At 38.5% G+C, this 26629-nt stretch overlaps 1 protein-coding gene across 1 annotated transcript in view; it reads left to right on the forward strand.

Annotated features, from left to right (window-relative positions):
• Nucleotides 1-532: 532 nt before the first annotated feature.
• Nucleotides 533-26629, forward strand: part of MALRD1 (MAM and LDL receptor class A domain containing 1) — a 593611-nt gene continuing 567514 nt past the window's right edge. Inside the window, exons 1-2 of the mRNA XM_060003111.1 lie at nt 533-658; nt 19437-19647. Coding sequence (XP_059859094.1) covers nt 533-658; nt 19437-19647 — 337 coding nt within the window. The remainder of the gene's footprint in view (nt 659-19436; nt 19648-26629) is intronic.

Below are 26629 nucleotides of genomic sequence, written 5' to 3' on the forward strand. Positions count from 1 at the left end.
CCGTTGCGGAGCACAGGCTCCGGACGCGCAGGCTCAGCGGCCATGGCTCACGGGCTCAGCCGCTCCGCGGCATGTGGGATCTTCCCGGACCGGGACACGAACCCGCGTCCCCTGCATCGGCAGGCGGACGCTCAACCACTGCGCCACCAGGGAAGCCCCAGTGTCTATTTTAATCAAACATATTTATAAGTCAGTCCTTTACATTTGTAGTTTAACAATTGAATTATTTCCATTTAACTGGCAGCAGATGGTGTGTGATTACTGCCTTCCTAATAAAAAAAAAAAGCCTGTCAGTACTTGTTAAATACGGATTAAGCCAAGGGTTACTGAAACTGCTGGGGTTTTCATGAATACAGTTAATTCAACTTGAATTTGGCAATTAAAATGTGTAGAAATCACATAAATTATATATGCGTTATGCATCTTGGCACCTCAGCTTCAAAATGAAGTAGTTGGGTAGTGAATTCCTCTTGGAGATAAAACTTATTTTTGCTAATTTTAAGTTAGAAAATAAAATTGTCCCTGTGTAAACATGGGCGGTAGTTTGCATAAAGTTCATTATGCTTGTGAGATGTTCTCCAGCACGGAGTCCAGGGAGACTGTGCAGCCTGTTCATCTGCCCGGCATTCTCACTGGTTTAAAGGAAGGCAGCTCGGAGGTACTGCAAACACAGTCTCACTTACCACCCAAGCAGCAGAGATATTTTCAACTCTTCAGAAATTGTGATCACATTTTTTTAAAAAGGTAAATTATTATCCAGCAGGTGTATAAGCCTGTTCAGAAGAGTTGAGGTTCCTTTAAAAAATTGACTCTTTGGGTCGAAACTGGAGTAACTGCAGTATCATATAAAGTTTTTGGGATGGGATGAGTGTTTGATTCAGTGGAACCTATTGCATTATGTATTGATAGAAAACAACGCAAGTCATTTGGTCTCAAGCTTGAGGTTTCTGTGTGTGGTATATATATATATTTTTTTTATGAGAGTTGACTTTTTAGAGGGTTGGTTTGGTTGTTATTGTTTTCAGGGTTTTTGCCTCTCAGGGCTTTGCCTCATCTTTCATCTTCACGATATTTTTCTGGGAAATCTGTTTCAGGCATGGCACAGGGATGGTCCCTACTGAAGCTCCCTTTGCTCCCTCCAGGCCTCAGTTGATCTTTCTGCTCAGTGGATCCAACACTTTCCTTTCAGCTCATGAGAGCTCATCACTCATTTTTCTCCTGACCGGCTTAGATGCCTCTTTCTTCGATTTAGAAAAATACCTTTTCCAGTGATTTTTTTAAAAGAAAGTTTTTAGAAGGGGTGTGTGTGTGTGTGTGTGTATGTGTGTGTCCTGAGATTCTAGAATAGAATAGGAATAGACATAGATAAAAGATATGGGAAGGCTGTGAAGGTAGACGTATGTTGGCATCTGAAGGAACTTTCCAATAAAGCAGGACAAAAATTCCACCGTCTGTTAGGGTTTGGGTCCCTCATCTAAAGTCAGTCTGACACAAGTTAGGGAACACAATAGGTTGAACTGTATACAGATCTGTAGAAAATCAGCAATTGAATATCAGTAATTTTATATGACACAACGTGATATTTTAAAGTTTTTGTTTTTTCAGTTAGAATTAACAGGACTTGGTAACTTGTTGCATTAGGTGGTGAAAGAGGAAGGAGTTAAGTGACTTTGATAAATGTTGATCTTTGGTGTTTATCTTGAATTTAAATTCATGGTCATTAACATCAGGGTAGATAATAGCTGTCATATAAAACTTTGTTTCAGGCACATTTCTATGCTGTTTATCTCTATCTGTCTATCCATCTATCCATCCATCCAATCAGTGAATCTTCTATGAGAAAGTATTATTATTATTTCTGATTTATGGAGCAGGAAAGGGAGGCTTAGAGAGAGAGCTTAGCTAACTTGCCCAGATCACATAGCTGAAAGGTGCTGGAGGCTGGGTTCTCATTCAAGCTCTCTGACTCCAGAATCTGGCCCAGACGTCCCACGTCATCCCCCAGTGGGCTCTGAATGCCGCCCCCGTCACATACTTGTCCCTGGTGCATTTCTTCTCCCCTCCTCTCCTGTAGGACTACTTTATACATCTCCTTTCTCCTCGAACCTCCAGTATCTCCTCTCCTCCACACATTCTCAGCTCATGACTTTGTTTCTCCACCACTGTTAATTCCCCATCCTCCTAAATCTGCATCCATATATATACTCTGCCTCACCTCTAGAGGATCAACTGTCCCAGCAGCTCCTCTCCTAGGTAGTAGAGCATATCCCCTTTACTCAGCGATATTCCTGTAGCAACTTTCTCCTCTTTTGTATTGTTAATTTGTCCCTTTCTTCTGGGTTAGTCTCATAAGCATACAAACCAGTTTTCATTTCTCTTCTTAAAAAGAGAAACTCTTTTTATCTCACATCTTCTTGTCAGTTACTCTCCCACTCCTATCCCCACTGTGACAAAACTCTTGGAAAGAGTTACCTATAATCAATTCTCCAAATTCCTCTCCTCGCATTCAGTCCTGAGCTCTGAGTAGGCTCTGGTCTGCTGCTCTTGACAGTCACTAACAAGCTTCACATTGTTGCAGTACCCATCTGTCCATCTTTTCTTAGTTGATCTCTCAGCTGCATTTGACATAGATGATCACTCTCTCCTCTTGAATTCCATCTTCAGTTTAGTTTCCGGAATGCCAGACTGTCATGGCTTTCATCCTACATTCCCAACTGTTGCCTCTCTGCCACTTTTGTTCCTTATCTTTCTGACCTCGAATTGCTGGAGTGGAATAGCATTCAGAGTTTTTCTTTTCACTACCTTGGTGCTCTCATCTGCATCATGGTTTTCAATATTGTTTTCATCAGCTTTTCTTGGGCAGCATTTCAGAGACTCTCTTTTGTTTCAGCTCTTCATTGCCTTCAAACTGCACCCCTGTACCTTTTGTTTCTTGCCTCCTGCATGCCATAGATTGTTGGTGTTCTCTGAAAATTCATATGTTGAAACCAAATCCCCAAGATTTGGGACATGATTTGGTCAAAGTGAATGCAATCAGAGACTTCACTTTTTTTATTGTTTTTTTTTTTTTTTCCGGTATGCGGGCCTCTCACTGTTGTGGCCTCTCCCGTTGCGGAGCACAGGCTCCGGACGCGCAGGCTCAGCAGCCATGGCTCACGGGTGCAGCCGCTCCGTGGCATGTGGGATCTTCCCAGACCGGGGCACGACCCCGTGTCCCCCGCATTGGCAGGCGGACTCTCAACCACTGCGCCACCAGGGAAGCCCCGAGACCTCACTTTTATAGAGACCTCAGATTGCTTCCTCCCCACTTCCTTCATGTGAAGACATGGAGAAGAAGGCTGTCTATGAACCAGGAAACGAGTCCTCCCCAGACACTCGATATGCTGGTGCTTTCATCTTGGACTTCCCGGTCTCCAGAATTATGAGGAATAAAGTTCTATTGTTTATAAGCCACCCAGTCTATGGTATTTTGTTACAGAAGTCCAAACGGACTCAGACACCACAAGAGGCTTTTTGGTTCATGCCACCTGGAGACCTCTGCGCCTGTGCAACCCATCCCTACTTGTGCAGCCCGGAGTTTACCCCACTGGGACATGAGATCCAGTGGATAAATTCTCTCCTCTTTCACACTTTTCGGCTCTCCTGTCATAGTCAGTTTTGCTGTTCCATCCCCTGCTGCTTTAGTTTTTTCATCACTACTTCACAGCTCTCCAAAGAAAGGCAGTGAGCAATGAATATCATTTACATTTTCCTCTAAGTACTCCAAATATAGGCTTGACAAAAATATATCTTTTCATTAGATTACAGAATTGTCTGCAACAATCATATTCTACAATCTTGTTTCAGGCTGGATGCTCTCTATTCAACGCTAATTTACTGCGTTAAATTACACTTACTATATAACTGTATACCTTTGGATTGTTTCATAAGTAATTTCCCTGCGTTTCTACAACATACCCACACATCATAAATGATCATTTTTCCTTTCCTAATTTTGCTTCCTACTTACTAGTGGAGCAATGATAGTTGTCTTGCCTTCTGTATAGGTACTATTCCAACTTCTTATTGATGGTTTGATGTTATGTTTAGCTTAGTTAGTGAATCTTTCTAATTTCTCTCTTAGTCCTGCTTGCTTTTGTTAATCATCTGCCTTAAACGTACCTTCCACTGTCTTGCAGCAAGTGTCTCTGACTCATGCTTTCTCACTTCAAACCCGTACCATACACATCTTCTATTCTCTGACTGGATTTTATTCAGCTGTAATTCTAAGAACTCTGAACACAAACAGGCCTTTAAAAGGTTGAAGCAAAAGTAGTTCAAGAGAGAATAGAATGGTGAATAGAATGAGAAATACCAGACGTGTCCTTGTTTACCACTGAAGAGCAAAAAAAGAAACAAAATTCTCTATTATTCACTTGGACATCTTCCTGTTCTTGCAAGTTTTTTTTTTTATAAATTTATTTTTTATTTTATTTTTGGCTGTGTTGGGTCTTTATTGCTGCACGCGGGCTTTCTCTAGTTGCAGGGAGCGGGGGCTACTCTTCGTTGTGGTGCGCAGGCTTCTCATGGTGGTGCCTTCTCTTGTTGCAGAGCATGGGCTCCAGGCACGCAGGCTCAGTAGTTGTGGCACACGGGCCCTAGTGCACACGGGCTCAGTAGTTGCAGCACACGGGCTTAGTTGCTCCATGGCATGTGGGATCTTCCCGGAGCAGGGCTCGAACCCGTGTCCCCTGCATTGGCAGGCGGATTCTTAACCACTGCGCCACCAGGGAAGCCCTGCAAGTTTTTGAAGGACCCTTCTATGGAGTTTTTTAATAATTACAAGCAGCCTTTCCCATGGCTCCCTCCCTCCCACCCTTACCTCTGCACTCTTGCCAAAGAACAAAGGGTAAAGGGCAAGTACAAAAGCAAACGTCATAGATGTTAAAAATAAAAAATAAATAAATTTAAAAAAAAAAGCAAATGTCAAGGAACCGTGCATCACTAAGATTTAATCACAGTTGGCATATTCCATGTCTGATGTATTTGTGTAGCTTCTGTCTTTAAGCCTACAATGCCAGGTCTTCTGTATGTCATGTGGAGTGATAAGAGTTTTGGTCACTTGTTAGATAACATAATATGGTCCAAGTTCTACTTTTTTTTCTAAACACAGACACATGAATACCCAGTGATTTTGTTTTCTTTATTTATGATCATGTATTTCCTGAACTGAACCGGTCACCTTAACATCTGAATGTCCATCACTGTTGTGATGTTGTCAAGCTGTTAATGACTTACTACTTTAATCTTCCAATATGTTGGTTTCTAATCCTTCTCTCTGTAATGATTATTATTTGTTGTCACTCTTCTCTAGCTGTCTTTGTCAAGGGTTGGCTTCTCAAACATTACAACAAAAGCTTTTGATAAGACAAATATTCAATAACTGTTCAGTGGAAGGATAGAGTTGTACTAGAGGCCTACATATATGGTTTAAGTACAAAAATTAAATTGTGAGAAGACTGGAGTGAGATTCTTCTAAATCATATAGAATATCCTTGTGAAGATTTGTAAACCTATATGACTTTTATTTTAAATAGAATTCCTTTTCCTAAACAGAGTTTCAGTGTTGCCAAGTTTAGGGATTTCATATACCCATCAGCTTTCTTTGGTATAGATTTTTACCTGGGAATATCTATCATACTAAAACAGTGTTCTTGCCTGTGTACCATTCACAGTCTGATACAGAATTAAATAAATGAGGTAAACTCAGATCAAATAATATTGCGGATGGCTACCTTCTCCAGTTATTCCACTTTACCAAATCCTACCCTTATGCAAATACGCTGTTCCCATTGTGGGAAATACGGCGAGGCTTCCCGTCAAGCTTGCTTGTTGGTTCAGCATGAGATCCTAAAGTTTACACTTGGACCTCAAGCAGTCTAGTTTCTCCTCTTCTGGGATCTATGCGCCAGTGAAGTGCTTGCTGGTTGCTCAGATCAAGCTGTGTGCTCACCATCCTGCTCATGGAAAGCACCCTTGGTAGAAAGAGGGGGCCTATTTCCTTCATCTTTCATTTACTACTTGATATTTCTTAGATATTCTCTACCATACTACTCTATCAGAGAATCACTTTTATTTCCAATAGAAACATTTTTTTTTTTTGCAACTGTGCAACTAGAGTTCCTATGAATTTCCAGCAAGACTGTGAGACCACTATTGATATTCTCATTATAGCGTAATGAAAAGTTATCTTACACAAACCATTTTTAAGTACCCTTATGTTAAAATCCACAAGGTAAGTTTCTGGTGTGGTTATAATTTTTAGAAAATATGTCTTTAATAATAAAGTTTTCTTAAAGCTAGTTGAATAGAGTAATCAGAAGAGATTCATTTCAAAATATGCCCTTTCCCTTAAATTTGAAATCAATGTTTTATCTCCTTAAAATCAAAATCAATATTAAATACAATGAAAGAAGAGTCCAGTGGGGCCACAAGGCTATGTTAGACAGCCTGGCTACTACGGCATTGTATTTCAGTAAATTCAACTGCAAGCTGGGGACCTGAACCAACATGCCCCTGAATCTCGCAAGGTCACTTTTCAGTGGGATGGACTTTGAACGTGGGGTTGGTGGTCGATTGAGATCATCACCTGCCTCCACCTGCTGTCAAGACTTTGGCTGAGAAGAAGTTTAACCTTGTGCTCATAGATACCTTGAAAGAGATACTCTAATATTTGTGGGGAATCTAACCTCTTTACACCCTCACTTCTGCACAGTTAGCTCTCTATAGAGTTGTATTTATTTTATGGCAGAAACCAGTAATAACAAACACCCACCCCACTGTGGAGGAAAGCAATAGAACCCCACAGTTTGAGAGATCATACAGTTTTGATTACTTCAGGGTCTCTGGATGGCTCTTCTTCAACTAAGACTGTAGTCATCACACTATATACCCAAGTCCTGTGGGAACAAAATTGTCGGCAAAACATTCTCAAGTCTTAAAGGCAAAAATTATATGTTTAGTTTGGGGGGAAAAAAGGCCATTATAGCACAAAACTTTCTCTAAGGTGATGTCATTAGCTTTGTTATAATGTCTAAACAGCGAAGGGGTGGTTTCTGGAAAATTTTCTGTGCTCTAGACCCAGATTCTTGCTATCCAAGCTCCCTTCTCGCTTCTCTACGAGGTATTAGAAGACTTTTCCTGCTCCTGCATCTCCCAGCCCTTTATTCTTCATGAGGATCGCCCCTCCTACTGCCTCATTAGTATCTTGTCTTCCATTTTAGCATCTGCTCTTAGACCTGCATAACAAGAATGGTCTAGGAGAGAAGGTGGTAAGATGGGGTTTGGGGACTGGTGCACTCATGACCTTGTGAGTAAAATGGACACCACTCAGAATGGTATGTGGGGCAAAATAATTCCTGACACAAGGTGACAGCCCAACTGCTAATGATTTTACCAGTAGTGACCCGGGAAATAAATGCCCTCGAGGATGCAACGATTAGGTTATTTGAAACCAAAGCTTTCAAAGACAGCAGAGTTGGCTGGTTACTGCTAAGTGGTATTAGTGCCCTGCAGAGGGATGATGAGAAACTGCAGGTCCTTAGGAAGCAGTTCAAGGCTCAGAGGCAGGCCTGCTATTCTCAGGTCAGGCCCTGGCTGGGAAAACCTTAGACCCTGAAATGTGAGACTAAAACATCCACGTGGATGCCCCGAACCCTCAGAACCTATCGGTGGTGTGGTATCGTCAAGCGGTGAGGGAAGGTTGACCTTCTGTTGACCTCTCTCTCCACTCTGGTGTCATGGGGAGCGGGGTGGGATCCTGGTTGTGGGTGTAACGGGCTGGCTGGGAGCCCCTCTCGGCAGGTGTACTGGCTGTCCCCGCCCCAAGCTGGCAGCGCTATGACATTCACGAAAAGAGTGGCTAGCTGCTAGAATTAACATAAATTTCTGCACACACTGAGGATCTGTACTTTAAACACGTTTAATGCACTTTCGTCTCTGAAATCCTGAGTTGACGCATCCTTTCTCCCAGGATGGGTAGAACAGCTGGAAGGCATGGGGAACGGCTGTTAACCTTCTTACCGATGTGGAAGTAAACAAAGACCACCCACATGAGAACACACAGAGGCTCTTTATTCCCAGCTTGGTCTAGCAAGAGAGTTAGTCGCCATCATTTGCACAGACTCAAAGGCAGGCAGGGAAGTAGGGAAGTTTTATAATGGAAAAAAGGGCTTTGGGTGTGGCCTCATTGGATGTTGTTGTCATGGGGAAACTGGAGGGGGACTCGCGAATAACACGTGAGGCATGTTGTCTGATTGGTTTGGGGGCCGTGTTTGACTCTCTTTGGTTGGTCTTGAGTTGGAAGCAGGGGCATAAAAGGAGAGAAGCTGGCAGCTATAGAGCAAGTCCTAGCCATTCTGTGCCAGTTGCTGCAGTGGTTGTGGTTTAGTTTCCTGGCCTGGTTGCCACAGAAGTGGTGGGTCAAGTTCTATCATCTCATGTGATCTGGCCACTGTCTATTTTTCTACTCAGTCTCTCACCAGGGCGGCTCTAACAGCTGCACCTTGGCACTTTCTCTTGTATTTGGTGCCCCTTTCCCCACATGCTACCCCTGTCTCTTCCCCCGCCCTCTCCAAAATCTTTCCTTTGGGGGGCTGGGGGAAAGTAGGAGAGGGTCCTCCAAGGGCCAGCGCTTCCCCCATGCTACAAGATGCTGCAGAGATCTCTCCTCGAAGGCAACAGATGCCCTCCTTAGGAGCTGTCCCTGTCTCCTCTCCTTGGCTGCCAGGCCCATAACTAGAGTTAAATCCCAGCATAACCTGGCCATGGGTGGGCTGGGCTTGATAACAAAGGAAAGAAATTATACACTCTAGAAGTTGTAGGAATCAGTCATACATGCCATACCGTGCAGAGCCTAAGGAGAGCCCCAGGACTGGATTTTGAAGGTTCTGGAATGTTGGCCTGAATCAGCAGTGCTTCAAGGACTTGGGAGAACTTTTTCACAACACAGGATTTTAAACCCTAGCAAAGAGTCCAGGGGGTGGGGTGAACTCATTTCTCGTCACTTTCTTACAAGCCTGGAGAAAGTGACGGACAAAGGCAACCAAAGTAGATGTGCCCGAGTTTCCGGGGCAGAGAATATTGCTGAGGGAGACACGTTAGAGGGTTGGGGGGAGCCCAGAGGGCACATCACTGACCAAGACCATGAGGAATGTGCTGATGAAAGGGTCACCACCAACACCGCGTTCAGTGGTGACTCTCCTTTGCAGTCCAGACCTTTTGATAAGATAAGTGGTCACAGAATGTGGCTCATTCTTATCCAAGGGACTGGTGGGGCCCTGAAATAATAGAGACCAGGTAGCAGGATCTAACTGCCAGAAGCCAAGAGTCTGTAACTGAGGTTCCATAATGATCCTCAAGGTCAGAGGGGCAGCTGAACGGCCTTGACCGGCAGGAAGTTGTGGATATGGTTATTAGAGCTTGGCATCGGAAGGGGGAGCACAGATGGGCAGCCAATGAGGGCGTTGCTTCACATCTGCCAGCAGAAAAGGGAGAAATGGAGGTGCAGAAGGTTGATGGTTGTCAGCCCAGTAAAAATCATGATCTCTTGCTCAGTTCCTGGACTCAGCCTAATTTTTTTATATTAATAGACTTTACTTTTAAAAAAAATTTATTTTATAGACTTTACTTTTTAGAGCAGTTTTAGGGTTACCGAGGATTGCTCTTTGCACAGGAAGTACAGAGAGTTTGGCATAACCCCTCTCCCCTGCTTCACCCCGACAGGTTCTCCTGTTATTAGCATCTTGCAGTAGTGTGGTATGTTTGTTAGAACTGATGAACCAATATTGCCATTATTATTCACTAAGGTCCATGGTTTACAGTAGGGTTCACTCTGTGTTGTGCAGGACTGGGTTTTAACAAATGTATAACGTCAGGTATCCACTTTCACAGTATCATATAGGATACTTTCAACACCCTAAAAATTCTGTGCCCCATCAATTTCTTCCTTCCTTGGAACCCTAGCAACTACTTATCTTTTCACTTTCTCTATAGTTCTTTTTTTAATTACTTTGAAATCTTTATTTTTTAAGCATCTTTATTAGAGTATAATTGCTCTACACTGGTGTGTTAGTTTCTGCTTTATAACAAAGTGAATCAGCTATACATATACATATGTTCCCATATCTCCTCCCTCTTGCGTCTCCCTCCCACCCTCTCTATCCCACTCCTCTATAGTTTTGCCTTTTCTGAAATGTCATACAGTTGGAATCAAATCTTACTTCTTTTACTTAGAGTATTTAATTTCCTCCATGTCTTTTCGTAGCTCATTTCTTCTTATCACTAAATACTGTTCCATTGTATAGATGTACTACAATTTGTTTATCAACTCAGCTGTTGAATGACTTCTTCATATTTTCCAGTTTTTGGTGATTATAAATAAAGTGTTATAAATAACTTGTGTGGACCCAGTTTTCAAAAAATTTGGTTAAATACCAAGGAGTGTGATTGCAGGATCGTTAAGGTGGAGTGTGTTTAGTTTTGTAAGGAGCTGCCAAACTGTCTTCCACAGTGGCTGCGCCGTTCTGCGTTCCCACCAGCAGGGCATGAGAGTTCCTCCTTTTTTGGATTTTAGCCATTTTAATAGATGTGTAGTATTATATCATTGTTTTAACTCACAGTGACCTGCACACGTGTTATGTTGAGCATCGATTCATATGCTTATTTGCCATCTGTATATCTTCTAGGTGAGGTAACTATTCATACCCTTCCCTCATTATAATTTTTTCCCCAGATTAATAGGGATACAATTGATGTATAACACTGTGTAAGTTTAAAGTATCAAACATGTTGATTTGATGCATTTATATATTGAAAAATGATTGCCACCATGGAATTAGCTAACACCTCTGTTATGTCATATAATTACCATTTCTTTTTTTGTGATGAGAACATTTAAGAGCTATCCTCTTAGCAATTTTCAGGTATTATTACTACAGTATTATTAAGTATAGTTGCCATGCTGTACATCATATCCCCAGAATTTATTCATCTTTTAAGTCAAACTTTGTATGCTTTGACCAACATCTCCTCATTTCCCCCTTCTCCAGTCCCTGGTAATCACCCTTCTATTCTCCATTTCTATGAGTTCAGCTTTTTTGGATTCCATATACAAGTGACATACACGATTTGTCTTTCTCTGTCTGGCTCACTGCACGTAACGCCCTCAGGGTCCGTCTATGTTGTCCCAAATGGCGCCATTTTCTTCTTTCTCATGGCTGAACAATACTCCATGGTATACGTGTACCACATCTTCTTTATCCACTTATCTGTTGACACACTTAGGTTGTTTCCGTATCTTGACTGCTGTGAATAACGCTCCAATCACTATGGGTGTGCAGAGATGTCTTTGATACCTGGTGTTCATTTCCTTTGGATATATACCCAGAAGTGGGATTACTAGATCATATGGTAGTTTTAATTTTTTGAGGAAACTACATACTGCTTTCTAGAGTGGCTGTAACAGTTTACATTTCCAACAGCGCACAAGAGTTCCCTTTTTTCTACATCTTCACCCACAATTTTCTCTTGTCTTTTGATGAAAACCATTCTAACAGGTGTGAGGTGATATCTCATTGTGATTTGGATTTGCATTTCCCAGGTAATGTTGAACACCTTTTCATGTACCTTTTGACCATTTATGAGTCTTCTCTGGATAAATGTTTATTTGATTCTTCTGCCCTTTTTTTTTTTTTTTTTTTTTTTTTTTTGTGGTACGCAGGCCTCTCACTGTTGTGGCCTCTCCCGTTGCGGAGCACAGGCTCCGGATGCGCAGGCTCAGCGGCCATGGCTCACGGGCCCAGCCGCTCAGCGGCATGTGGGATCTTCCCAGACCGGGGCATGAACCCGTGTGCCCTGCATCGGCAGGTGGACTCTCAACCACTGTGCCACCAGGGAAGCCCCTGCCCATTTTTTAAATTGGATTATTTGTGGGGGGTTTTGTTATTGAGCTGTGTGAGTTTTTAAAAAAATATATTTTGGATATTAGCCTTTTATCTGATATGTGATTTGCAAATATTTTCTCCCACTCCATAGGTTGCCTTTTCATTGTGTTGTTGGTTTCCTTTGCTTTGCAGAAGGTTTTTAGTTTGATATAGTCCCACTTGTTTAGTTTTGCTTTTGCAGCCTTTGTTTTTGGTGTCAAATCCAGAAACAAACAAACAAAAAATTGCCAAGACCAACATCCAGAAGCGTACTCCCTGTGCTTTCTTCTGTGAGTTTTATGGTTTCCGGTCTTGGATTAAAGGCTATAATCCATTTTTCTTTTGTCCATTTTTGAATTAGATTTTTTTTTAGTTGTTGAGTTTTCAGAGTTCTTTGTTATATTGGATTACAAGTCTTTTATCAGATAAATGTTTTGCAAAGAGTTTCTCTCAGTCTGTGGCTTGTCTTTTCATTCACTTAACAGAATTTCAGAGACATATTTTTAATTTTAATAAAATCAAACATCCATTTTTTTCTTTTATGTATAGTGCTTTGGGTGTTATATCTAAAAAGTCATTGCTAAACCCAAGGTCACCTAGATTTTCCCCAATGTTATTTTCTAGAATTTATAGTTAAACTTCTTACGTTTAGGTTTATAATCTATTTTGAGTTAATTTTCATGAAAGTTCTAAAGTCCATGTTTATATTAATATTTTTTTTGCATGTGGTTGTCCATTTTTTCCAACAGATTTGTTGTAAAGGTTATTCTTTCTCCATTGAATTGCCTCTGCTCCTTTGCCAGAAACCAACTTACTGTATTTGTGTGGGTTTATTTCCAGACTCTCCATTCTGTTCCATTGATTAATTTGCCTATTCTTTTACCAGTACTACATTGTTTTGATTACTGTAGCTTTATACTAACTTGTGAAGTCAGGTGGTGTATTCACACTGTTGTGAAGTCTTCCAGTGTTGTTGTTCTTCAGTATTGTGTTGGTTATTGTGGGTCTTTGCCTTTCCATATGAACTTTAGAATTACTTTGTGGATATTCATAAAATAGCTTGGTGGAATTTTGATTAGAATTGTGTTGAATCCATACATCAAGTTGGGAAGAGCTGTTAACAACATTAAGTCTTCCTATCCATAAACATGGGATATCACTCTATATATATTTTCTATGATTTTTTAATCAAAATTTTATAGGTTTATTTATACTACTCTTGTACATATGTTTTTAGATTTATATCTATACATTTCATTTTTTGGGTGCTAATAAAAATAGTTCTGTGTTTTTAATTTCAAATGCTAATTGTTTATTTCTGGTATATAGGAAATCAATTAACTTTGTATATTAACCTTGCATCCTGCAACCTTACTTCAACCACTTATTAGTTTCAGGGGTTTTTTATGTGTGATTTTTAAAAGATTTTCTACATGTAAAATTATGTCACCTGTGAACAAAGGCAGTTTTATTTCTTCCTTCCCAATCAGTATATCTTTTCTTTTCTTTTTTTGTCTTACTGCATTAGCTGGGTCTTCCAGTGTGATATTGAATAGGAAGAGAGGACATCCTTGCCTTGTTTCTAATCTTAGGGAGAAAACACCTAGTTTCTCACCATTAAGTATGATGTTAGCTATAGGTTTTTGGTAGATGTTCTTTATCAAGTTGATAATTTCTTTATTTTCCTAGTTTTCTGAGAGTTTTTATTATAATTAATGTTGGATTTTGTCCAATGCTTTTACTGCATCAGTTGATATGATCATATAACTTCTCTAGATTCTTGATGTGATGGACTATATTAATTGATTTTTGAATATTGAACTGATTTTACATACCTGGAATAAATTCCACTTGGTAATATATACAGTGGCATATAATTATTTTTATACATTTTTGGATTTAATTCTCTAGTAGTTCGTTGAGGATTTTTATATCTATGTTCATGAGAGATTGGTTTGTAACTTTTCGTTCTTTTACTGTCTTTGTCTGATTTTGGTAATAGGGTAATGCTATCCTCACAGAATAAGTTAGGAAGCATTCCCTCTGCTTCTGTTTTCTAGAAGAGATTGTAGAGAATTGGAATAATTGAAAGGACTACTTCTTTTATCAAGGGAAGGTGGAGGGGAGGGGTAAGGGATTCGAAGTACTTGCAGTCATTGCAGTCATCTGAATCCTCAGAGTGCATGACTTTCTTCACTTCTGGAAAAGTTTTATTTCAAATACTGCCTCTCCATTCTTTTTTTAAAATCTCCCCTGTAAGTTTCATTTAGTCATATTTTGGACCCTACCATGCTATGTTCCACAGTCTTAAACTATATTGTAAAATGTGTGCATACATCTCTATGGTACATTTTGTACATTTAAAAAATACCTGTCTTCCAATTCACTAAATTCTTTATTCATTTGTTTATTTTCTTCCTACTTATACAATCTACTTTTCTTTCATTCTCAGTGATTATATTTTTCCTGGTCACTTTAACAAAAGCATGGCTAGTCTCTTCTTCCTAGAGCTTATTTTAAAAATTTAATCTTTTTAACACTTGATACATAATTATTTTGTATTCACGATGACATACTGCCAATATATGACATTATCAGGTATGTAATTGTACCTTCGCTTATTTTTTTGTGCTGGCCCTGAGTCATAGAGTCTTGTTTGTCATTTGCTGGTTAATTTTTCGCTGAGAGCTCTTATTTGGATGGTCAGAATCTATGGGAATCCTTATTGAAGGTGCCAGGAATTTTTTTCCTAGCATACTCTTCCTCTGGCTTTCTGTAGTGATAGCACTTCTATTTCCCTATCTTATGTAAATAGAAATCTTTTAATGACCTTTCTCAGTTCATCTTTCAAGATTAGGGTTCTGGGTCACTTTAATCTGCAGTAGAGCTTCAGTATTTACTCACCCCTTCTTGCATCTCATACTTTCTTTCAATGATTATTCCACATTAATTCTGGAATTTTCCTTAAAATATTCTTTAGGACAGTCATTCAATAATAAACTCTGTTGCATTGGCTATGTCTCCTTCTATCTCCCTTTCAACTCCTGGGAATTTGCTCTGCATTTTGTAGGCTCAGGGCTCATTTATATATTTTATTTTATTTTATTTTATTTTTTGCGGTACACGGGCCTCTCACTGTTGTGGCCTCTCCCGTTGCGGAGCACAGGCTCCAGACGCGCAGGCTCAGTGGTCATGGCTCACGGGCCTAGCCGCTCCGCAGCATGTGGGATCTTCCCAGACCAGGGCACGAACCCATGTCCCCTGCATCGGCAGGCGGACTCTCAACCACTGCGACACCAGGGAAGCCCCTCATTTATATATTTTAAAGCATTTTATATCTCACTCCATCCAGCATCTACCTTCTTTGTAGCTTGAGAGTTGGCTTATTTTTTTTATAGAAAACATAATCCACTCTTTTTAAGACCAAAGTAGAAGCAGTGTGTGTACATTTTTTATAAAGGTCGTATATGCACTTCCCAGGTTGTAAATCCTTGTAAGTTAGGTGTATTGTCTTATCTTTCATTGTATCTCTCCTATCTCCCTACGCCCAATATCTAGTGTAAAGTAGGTGCTCAGTCTTTTAAAAAAGATAAAACAGTATGTCATTTCTTTTTAAAATGAATTTGCTCTCTCACTTTGCCTCTTGGAAGTCTCATCCAGAAGCAATATAATTCAATTAAAATTATATAGTCAAGCTCCATCATTTGTGATCTTGGACAACTGAGTAATATTTTTTTTAAAGTAGAAGTAGGGAACAATGCAAGATGTTTTGGACATAATGAGACAATATGTATGATGCCCGCAGCCCAGTGTTACAGCACTGGATCTCTAAGACGTGTTAGCTTTCCTCAATAAACTAGATAAAAAAAACTCTGGTTGCTACCAGTTTATTTTTTTGCCCCTTTTGGTATATGTAGAGAAAAAGTGATAGAGAAATTATCAGTTGAATATAATTTTATCTTTTGGCAACAAAATATAAATTTACTTTATAAACTATTATACTACTGGATTGTACTGATTTACCTTAGGTGCCACCATTCCAGTTCATTTCTTGTCTAAATGATGAATGGCACTTGAAACAGTATGTTTTTTTTTTTTTTGCGGTACGCGGGCCTCTCACTGTTGTGGCCTCTCCCGTTGCGGAGCGCAGGCTCAGCGGCCATGGCTCACGGGCGCAGCCGCTCCACGGCATGTGGGATCTTCCCAGACCGGGACACAAACCCGTGTCCCCTGCATCGGCAGGCGGACTCTCAACCACTGCGCCACCAGGGAAGCCCGAGTAATGTTATTTTTAGTAGGTGGTAACAGTTAATAAAGGAGTTTCCCAGCTGAAACTAGGCAGTAAACAGCTATGACAGCAATGAAATATGTGATTTTTTTTTTTCTAAATGGAAAATAGTGAACGTATAAAATGTTACGGGACCTAAATTCAGAATCCGGATGTAAAACTGAAATGTTTCTGTGTTTGCGTGCCTTTTTACACTCTTCTGCTTCATCTTTCTCTTCCTTCTTCTTAACTTTTTCTCATTTTTACTCTCTTCCTTCCTTCCTTCCGTCCTTCCTTAAAAAGGAAAACCTGGAATGAGCTTTGATATGATGCATTCCTTATTTATTCAGTGTAGGGGGATGGTGTAGTGCATTGCCAATGAAACACAAATTGCAATTTCAAAATCTAAAGGGCCTTTAAAAATAGCATGAGATTTAGAAATAGAAAAGCCACATTGAACACAAGAAATGTATATCTTATTTTTTCTTTTTGGATAAGTATCTCTTATTTCAGTGAGACAGCAAATTTGGGCCCTTTCTCTATATATCTTTTATGTAATGGCATTTAAAAATTTCACATCTTGGGCTTCCCTGGTGGCGCACTGGTTGAGAGTCCGCCTGCCGATGCAGGGGACCACGGGTTCGTGCCCCCGTCCGGGAAGATCCCACATGCCACGGAGCGGCTGGGCCCGTGAGCCATGGCCGCTGAGCCTGTGCGTCCGGAACCTGTGCTCCGCAGCGGGAGAGGCCGCAACGGTGAGAGGCCCGCGTACCACAAAAAAAAAAAAAAAAAAAAAAATTCACATCTTGCATTTATTTACATGTGCCTAGCAAAAATTGAAATGATGGTAAGCCCTGATAAAATACATTCAATAAGGAATTACTTATTGAGCAACATCTATCTGCCAGGAACTTTGCTAGTAACTGGGGATACAATAGTGAGAAAGTCACAATCCAGCTCCAGTCTTACAGACTAATGGAGGAATCACTGAAGTAAGCCTGCAATGACCACACCAGCCCCAGAAGTGCTAAGATCAGTGAGAACAGAAGGCTGTGAGAGAACCCAGGAATGAAATTTAACTCAGCCTGAGAAAATAAGCCAGGATACTTTAGCAGTAGTCCTTGAAGCTGGAAACTAAAGAATAATTAGTATTCACCTGGTGCTTGGGGTGGGAAAGGGATCTCAGATCAGGAGTCTACAGGTGGCATGTTCAGAAAACTGCTAGTGTAATAACTGAGTAAGATCTTGACTGAGAACACAGAGGAAGATGTAATCAGCAGTGAACTGCGGAAGGTGAGCTGTGTTTGCAAGCCATGCTAGGAAATATGGCGCTTCCGGAAATATGTAGGCGTGGCTTTATGCTTCAGAACGATCACTCTGCCTGAAGAATGAGAAACGAGTTTTGGGTAGTGGAAACATCTGGTTCAGGGTATTGCTGAGTTGAGAATTGATGGAGTCTTGACATATATAGAATGTGTGAGACTTGATGATTGATGGCTAGAACGGGTAAGGGTAGTCCAGGACCAACATATAGGTTCCTGGCTTGGCGAGATGGACAGCAAGAAGGCGCAGTTCACTGCAATATAGAATAGGGGAGTAAAGACAGACTGGTTGGTTGGGTGGGGGGAGGGAAGATGAAATTAGTTTTTGATTCAAGTAGACAAGTCAATTAGGCTATGTGTTGTGTGTGTGTGTGCTGGAAGAACACTTAAGATATTGGTTTGAGTAACATGTCATATCAGGACTTCAGATACAGATTGGGGAGATAACAACGTATAGATATTACTTGAAATTATGAGCATGAAGAGAAAACCTAGAAAAATGTATAATCTGAGCAGAGAGGAGGACTAATGTGGAACTATAAGGAGAGTCAACATTTAAGAGATATACAAAGAGAGAAGTAGGCAATGTGTTTCTTAGAATTCATTTACAAAGCAGAGAGGTAAGGAGAATAAATATTTCTGAAATTGGAATGGAGCACAGAGCAATGAAATGCTAAATTGTGTGGAGTGGTCAATTGTAATTGGGCAAATTATGGATTTTCCTCCTAGAATTCTGAATGCTCATATCTTAGAATATTGTTTTTACTGAGTCATTTTTCTTAGAATATTTGGAAAATCTGCTTTCTTTGTATCTTCTTTAAAAGCACAGAAGCGTTTTCTGTCCCTGATCTATGGTTCTTTCCACCCTGCGTTCTCCAGTCTCTTCTTAAAGTCTTGGTGTCTCCGTCTCTTGCAGTTATAGTGCAGAAATTAAAAGAAGATAGTTGAATAGAACTTCAAGATGCCTTTAAGAAATCAAGTATAAAGGAATATTTTGAATATTTAACTCCATATAATTTCTATAATTATTCACCTTCATAAAATGTTATTATTTATAATATAAAGTTCAGGTGTTCTGAACTTTAGTGTACTGTTCATTCTGAATATGGATCCTGAAATTGTATGTTTCACTTGTAAAAGCGCATGAAGATGCATTGACATGAAAATCCGTGTACTGCAGAGGAAGAAACACTGCACCCGGTAGCAGGATATTTGAATTCCAGTTTCTAATACCAAATTACTGTGTTTCCTCATAAGTATCCCTTAACTTTCTTGGGTCCAAGTAATGTGATTTGGAAAATAATGATGCCCGATGTCCCTTCAGTTTTTAAAATCCTGTGGTTTTCAGTTTATCTAAGCAAGCAATGCAAAGTTTCCATTCAGTGATAGAGGACAAGCATTTCATTCTCATGAAACAATTCTAGTAATTGGGCCTGAAGTATTTGAATGAGTTTTAGTGACAGTAATGTTCTAAATTACATGAACATGATTAAGCATAGGAATTAATATAGAACCTTTTTATGTTACTTATAACTTTATTGTAATTTTCCTCCCATTTATGTGCCTGCCCTTTAGTAGTTAATGCTATGTCCTGAAAGAAAAATTTATCATAAGGGCTTAAATTGTTTAAACATGGTATACATAGGGCAATAAACATCTGTGCTTAGCTAGATAGAGAAATGGTGCAATTGTTCAAGTTAAATATTTTCTAAAGACACTCCCCTGAAAGAGTAAATGAACTGCCTTGGACTCATTTGTTAAGAGTTGCGGATAGTTACCAGCACTTTCAGTCATAAGAGGCAAATCTGGAAATCAAAAAATAGAGAAAAGAGAAAGAATGTTTTTAATTATGAACCCACCCGTTACAACGGCCTGATCTCTAAGAAGACCTACCAAACAGTGCTCCTCTGCCTGGCCAGAATGTTAGCTTTCCTGAAGAATGAAGCTTTTGGTATCCTTTGGATTTCCTGCGTTTTCACCTCTGTACTGGTTCAGCAAGGAATGGAAGCCTTTCAGTGTGACAATGGGGTCTCCTTGCCTCCTGACAATGTGTGTGACTTCACAGATCAGTGTGGCGACATGAGCGATGAACAACAATGTAAGTTCCCTTCCTCTCCCTCCTCCAAGTCCTGTCCACCTTTAGTCCAGAGGCTGCTGAGCCGCCTGGGAAGGCTAAGACACCTGGCCCTGCACGGATCCCATTTATATGCGCTTAGAGTCAGTCAGAAACTAAAATACTCTTTTTAAGAAAGAGACAGATCCACAAATAAAAATGACTCTAATTAAATGGTATCAAATTGCTAAGATTCTAACTAAATGGGATGTATTTTGAATCAGTTTTACCGATTATAAAGAAGGAGTGAAATGTAGAAAGGTAGCTTTTAATGGTATATCAGTGAAACAAGATTTGAAAGAAGCTTGTGACTGCAGTTTTAAAATGCTGTGATGGAAATTATGAGCTTAAGTTTGAGTTCAGTATGGGAATATTGGAAATGAAGTTTAGGTTGGGTGAGAAGATTTTATTTTTGCTTATAGGACACTACCACCAAGTGAGTTGGTACCTCTCATACACAGAGCATAAATGACTTATATCCTTTGATTCTAAGGCAGAGGAAAGAGTGCAAGCATCAGAGAGTGCAGGGCCTAGACTTGGATCCTGGGTAAACCATCTACTAATTGTGTGATTTTGAACCTCCAGTTTATTATAAGAGGTCATAAAGTGAGATAAACTGATCTCACTGGCAGGAAAATACTCCAGGTATAACATTAATAAAAGTTCACCAAGGGAAGATATGGGTAGAGACATGCATGTTTCTGTAGTTTCTATTATCAGTATCACATCCTGAAAGAAGACTGCATTTCATCAATGGAACTAGCGCCCTTCCTACAGTCACCTTTCATAAAAACATTATCATACAATTAAATAGGTTCATTCATGTTGATTTTTAGTAACTATTGAGTCAATTATTTGGAGGCACTAAGTCTAGTATTTTAGAGCAATATGCTCAAACGTATTTTCTACTTTTTATTCAGATACTATAGTAATTAGTGTTTACAGAATTCTTCATTTTTTTCTCTTACATAAGGTTCTACATGTTTGATTTTACCATTGTTGGAATTCTATTCAAATATTCAGTCGTTATTACTTTAAAACAAGAGGAGTGATTACTGAATAATTTCTTCTCTTTAGAAGGAAACAGGTGGAAGATTTTTCTCCCATAGTTTGGGAATTGTGATGGTGCTGTTTGATTGCACTTTGTGTTTAACAATTCCTAAGACGGGGATTCATTTTATATTTGTCCCATTTCCCCAGAGACGCTACATGTGGATGTGCTGTCCTTTCTCTGGCCTGTCTGGGGAAAGCCCTTGCTGTTCTTTGGTGAGCAGCTAAGATGAACCACTCGGTTGGTTTGACAAGAAATGCAAAGTCCCTTCCATCACTAATCCCTCTGAAGCTTCCTTTCTGCGTGGTTGCTGTGATAACATGCGTAGTCCTGCTTCAGGGAAAAGGTTAATGCGAAAGAAGGGGAAGCCGCCCAGTGGGCAAGGTCTCAGCTACATGAAAGATACTAATAAGCCCAGCCTTAGAGGAGAGTGAAGGAACAGATTTGTCAAATAAACAAATTTCATTTTAAATGTTACACTGGGAGGTCACCTTTTGGCTCTTTCGCTTTTCATTTCTGAGAAGTTTCCACTTTGGTATTTTATTTAAAATGGGATAACCTGTAGATAAAATTGAGAATCACTTTAAAGCGTGAGTTTCTTTTGTACACCCACTAGGGGGAAAATATTGTGGAGGAATAATGATGGCCAAGCAGTTTTTCTCTTGAAAATTTGTGATGCTAAAAATATAGACAAGATTTTTTGTTCTTACTGAAGCTGACTTTATAATGATGTTTCAGTAGTCACATTTCGGGAAAAAAATTAATCTGTGACCCTCTTTAAAGTACAAATGGTGTGAGCTTTAAAGAAATAGATTAATATGTTGACTTTTTAAAATGAAATTGGCATAGTTGAAGTTGAAATTTGGATGCAACTGATTCTATTAATAGTGTTTTTGAAAATTTTTTAATTTTACATGATGGACCTGTTTTTCAGAATACTTGAACCTATTATTTTAACTCAGTATTTTTTAAAGATATTAGATTTAAAAAGACTAAATCTTCACAATGAAATAAATTCTATTTATACACAATATTGAACACAATAAATCGTGAGCAAGAAAAATAATTTTTAGGTGTAACAACTATTTGGTTCTAATGTTGACAAGAATCTCTCTTTATTAGAATTTATTAATATCCTGAGCCAGGAAAGTACATGTTGTGGTACTGATCTGGGTATTTTTAAAAAATTATGTTTCTAGTGTTTCAATGTCTGCTTCTACGCAGAACCCCATTGCCTGGTCTTCCTCATTCTATTAAGCACAGCAATAATTTAGTTTCTCTTCTAGTAATTGTTCAGAATTATTTGATATATAAAGGCTTTACTCTGTTTTAATTTTACTCAACAGTAAAACAGTAATATTACTTATGTTGCTATTCAGGTCCAAGTCAACCATAAGACTATAAACTGTACTGTTGATACAGTGTTACAATGTTGAGATATATCCCCTGCAGTGGGTTCCTACCATTGGAATATTACCAGAAAATACTCCAGTATTTTCTCAGAAATTACTCCAGTAATTAGATAATTACTGTAGCATACCTGAAGTTAGTATTAACATGAACTATTCCATACATTTACTTTTAGAGCTAAAATTACTGTGACTCAAAATGGAAAAATATATTCAGTTAAATAATTTCTCCCCTACGTACATGTCTTGCTTAAGAACATTTCCATTTGGTCTATTTTTAATACTTTGATTTGATGAAATATATCATAAAGTTTTGAAGTATTACCTAACTTCTTTTGCAAACTTTTTTGGATTTAGGAATAATAATTTTTTCAAAAGGTCTTTACTTCATATAAATCTAAATTTGTATGTGAAATGTGTGAAAATTACATTAGAGGTGCATTCTGAAAATCTGAGAGGTGGTAGTGTTTAATCAGATGATAGTAAGTACATTGTTTCTTCAGTAGGATGACATAAATGTCAACTACTTTTAAAAGTAGTTGTAGAAGTTCATTAAAATACTTGAAGATAAGCATTAATAGAGTGAAATGTGAGATTTCATGTGCAATATTTATCTTACCACTACATTGGATGCAAAATGTTTTAAACATATTTTTTATTAATCAACTAAAACTCCTATTCATCATAGCAAAATGTCTCAGTTTGGGCTATTATAACAAATTCTGTGAAATTTACTAATCTTGAAACAGTGTTATAGTTAAAATATGGTTTGGAAATCTTTTTCTCATGTGACAATGATGGTATCTATGTCAAATTCTTGCCAAAGATGTGCTCAATGGTTTGAGATTAAAGGCAACTATATGGCAAGATTCCAACTTAAGTAATATTAGATAATTCTGGTGTGAGCTATGGAAGTTGTAATTCCATATGCTATCACATACCTTTCTGATTTACAGTTTTTCCTGTTTTTGTTTCAATGAAACTAATAAAATTAGTTCAGTGTGAAAGATAAACATTTCCCTGATAAAAATTAATTAATGGTTTCACATTGCCAGGCCAAATAATAGCACTCTTTCATGGAAATCTACTTTTGAGAATAAATTTTACTTTCATTTAATTGGACTATTTTGAATTTATTTCATCCTTTGAAGGAACTGGCCATTAATTTTTACATTAAATGAGAGTAAGGGAGGTAATTCTTTGTACAAATGTTTTTATATGCTATCTACAAGAAGGAAATCATTTTCTAAACAGTAAAATGTATGTAAAATTTTGTAACTATGTAATAAATAGCTTCCTCAAGAAGGGAAGGAGATAAAAGCACTTAGCAATCTTGGAATAGAAAGAAATTACCTTAACACGCAAATGGCTGTATATGAGAAACCCACAACTAACGTCATACTCAACGGTGACAGACCGAAAGCCCTCTTTCATCACTTCTGTCAACATAGTACTGGAAGTCCAAGCCAGAGCAAGTAGATAAGAAAAAGAAATAAAAGAAATTCAGACTGGAAATGAACAAGTCAGATTATCTCTGTTCACAGAAAATGTGATCCTAAATGTAGAAAACTCCAAAAGTCTATGAAAAGAATGTCAGAACAAAGAAACAAATTAAGCAAAGTTGCAGGATTCAAAATCAACACACAAAAATCAGTTGCATTTCTGTGCACTAATGATGAACAATCTAAAAAGGAAATAAAACAAAGTCCATTCATAATAGCCTCAAGCAATATAAAATACTCAGGACTAAACATAACCAAGGTTATGAAAACAAAAAATTGTTGCTGGAAGAAATTAAAGAAGATGCAAATAAATGGAAAGACACCTCATGTTCATGGGTTGGAAGAATTAATATTGTTTAGATGTCAGTAGTACCCAAAGTGATCTATAGATTCAAAGTAATCCCTCTCAAAATCCCAAGAATATTTTTTGCAGAAATAGTAAAATTCATCCTAGAATGCATATGGAATCTTAAGGGACCCTAAATATCCAAAACAATCTTGAAAAAGAACCATCTTATAGCCCTCACACTTAATGATTTCAAAACTTACTACAAAGCTACAGTAATTAAGAATATGGAATTGGCATAAAGACAGACACATAGGCCAATGAAATACAATAGAGAGCCTAGAAATTAGCTGTCTCATAGATGGTCAGATGATTTTTGACAAGGGTGCCAAGACCATTCAATGGGGAAAGAATAGTCTTTTCAACAGTGTGGTAAAAACTGGACATCTATATGCAAAAAGATTAAATTTGGACCCCTACCTTACAGCATATCTAAAATTTACTCAAAATAGGTTAAAGACCTAAATGTAAGAGCTAGAACTATAAAACTTCTAGAAGAAAACACAGGGGAAAAGCCTCATAACATTGGATTTGGCAATGATTTTTTGGCAATCACAGGCCACAAAGAAAAACTAGATAAATTACAGCTCATCAAAATGAAAAACTTTTGTGTATCAAAGGACACTATCAGAATGAGAAGTCAATCCATGGAATGGAAGAAAATGTTTTCAAACGATATATCTAAGACATTGACATGCAGAATAAATAAAGAACTCGTACAATTCAACAACAAAAAACAAGCAATGAACAAAGGGCCTGAATGGCCACTTCTCTAGAGAAGATATCCAGATGTCCAATAAGCACATGAAAAGATGTTCAATATCATTGATCATTTGGAAAATGCAAGTCAAAACCACAATGAGATACCACCTCACATCTATTGGGATGGCTATTATAAACAAACAAACAAAACCCAAGAAAATAACAAGTATTGGCAAAGATGTTGAGAAATTGGAACACTTGTGCATTGGTGGTGGGAATGTAAAGCGCTTTTGCTTCTGTGGAAATGGTATGGCAATTCCATTCAATATTAGAAATAGAATTACTGTATAATACAGCCATTCAAATCTGGAGACATATCAAAAAGAAATGAAAAAAGGGACTCCAACAGATTTTTGTACACCCATGTTGATAACAACCTTATTCCCGATAGCCAAAAAGTGGAAGCAACCCAAGTATCCTCCAGCAGGTGAATGCATACATAAAATATGGTAGATACATAAGTGGAATATTACTCAGCTTTAAAAGGAAGGAGATTCTGACACATGCTACAACATGGCTGAACCCTGAGGACAATTATACTAAGTGAAATAAACCAATCACAAAAGGACAAATATTGCATGATTCCACTTACATGAGGTACCTGGAGTAGTCAAATTTTTAGACAGAAAGTAGAATGGTGGTTCCGAGGGGCTGAGGGGAGGGAGGAATGAAAAGTTTCAGCTGGGGAAAACAGTTGTGGACTTGGATGGTAGGGATGGTTGCATATCAATGTGAATTACTGTTTTTATCACAGAACTATATACGTGAAATGGTTAAAATGATGCATTTTATATTTTGGCACAGTTTTCCAAGAAAAGCAGGATTTAACATTAGGAAAGTCTACAACTGTGCCTCATAGAACTTTCAGGAGGAAAAGAAACGTGCAATATTAATACAGGCCCAGGCAAAATTGTGAAATAAATGGCTTGCTTTTAATACCTTCTACCTCTCCTTTTTAGAGTTCTCCTAACTCTTACAGTTTCCCTGTCTTCTAAGAACTTTATATTGTGATGATCTACTCATACTAAGTTAATCCCGAGTTCTGCATCAATTTCTTCACCACTACCACTATTAAAATTTTTTTCTATTCCTTACCATTTTCTCAGAAGCATGCCCTATGTTAACTATCACTTGAGGATATAGTTTAATATTTTTCTTCACTTATGGTGTTAATGATTGAATCCACGAATGGCTCTGCAGTAAAATTTTAATGAGAGAATCTGGCATGGTGGAAGCCAATTCAGAAGATAATTGGGTCTTCCAAGCAACCTCAAAGCACAACATGGAGATACCCTCTCTTTTTCACTGCAGTATGCTGGACCTGTGGGATCACAAAATTAAAAACAAAATGATGAGTTGCTCAAGTTCAAAAAGCCGAGGAACATGGATTCTCCTAAGTTCCTGCATCCCATTCCTCCCGTTCCATATGTTGTCCAACTGCAGCATTGCTGTGGTAGGAGGAAAATCTCCTCGCAGACACACTTTAGTATAGTAAGTACTATCAGATTTGAATGTAGATGTGTGGGATATGAGATTATAAAAGGCAAATCAACCACAATTCAGGAAAAATTGTTCAAATGGTTTAAAATACACAATTCTCTACTGGGAGGAAAATGAATACTTAGAAAATTTTCTGATGCATTTTTGAATAATCTGGCAGTTATGAGAAGTTCATGATTGCTTTTTTAATAACAATTAGTTGAAAAATGTATGCTCATTAGATTCATTTTGTAACAAAAGGAACCCCTGTTGAGACTATTCAGAAATAAAAATGTTTCGTTTAGCTATTTTTCTAGTTCTAACACTTCCAGAATACATCATCATCATCCTTGTTTATTAAAGAGAACAAAGAACATTGGAAACAGACATCAACTAAGTAATTGTAATGCAAGGTAAT

This window comes from Delphinus delphis, chromosome 2 (assembly GCF_949987515.2).
Source record: "Delphinus delphis chromosome 2, mDelDel1.2, whole genome shotgun sequence".
NCBI lineage: Eukaryota > Metazoa > Chordata > Mammalia > Artiodactyla > Delphinidae > Delphinus > Delphinus delphis.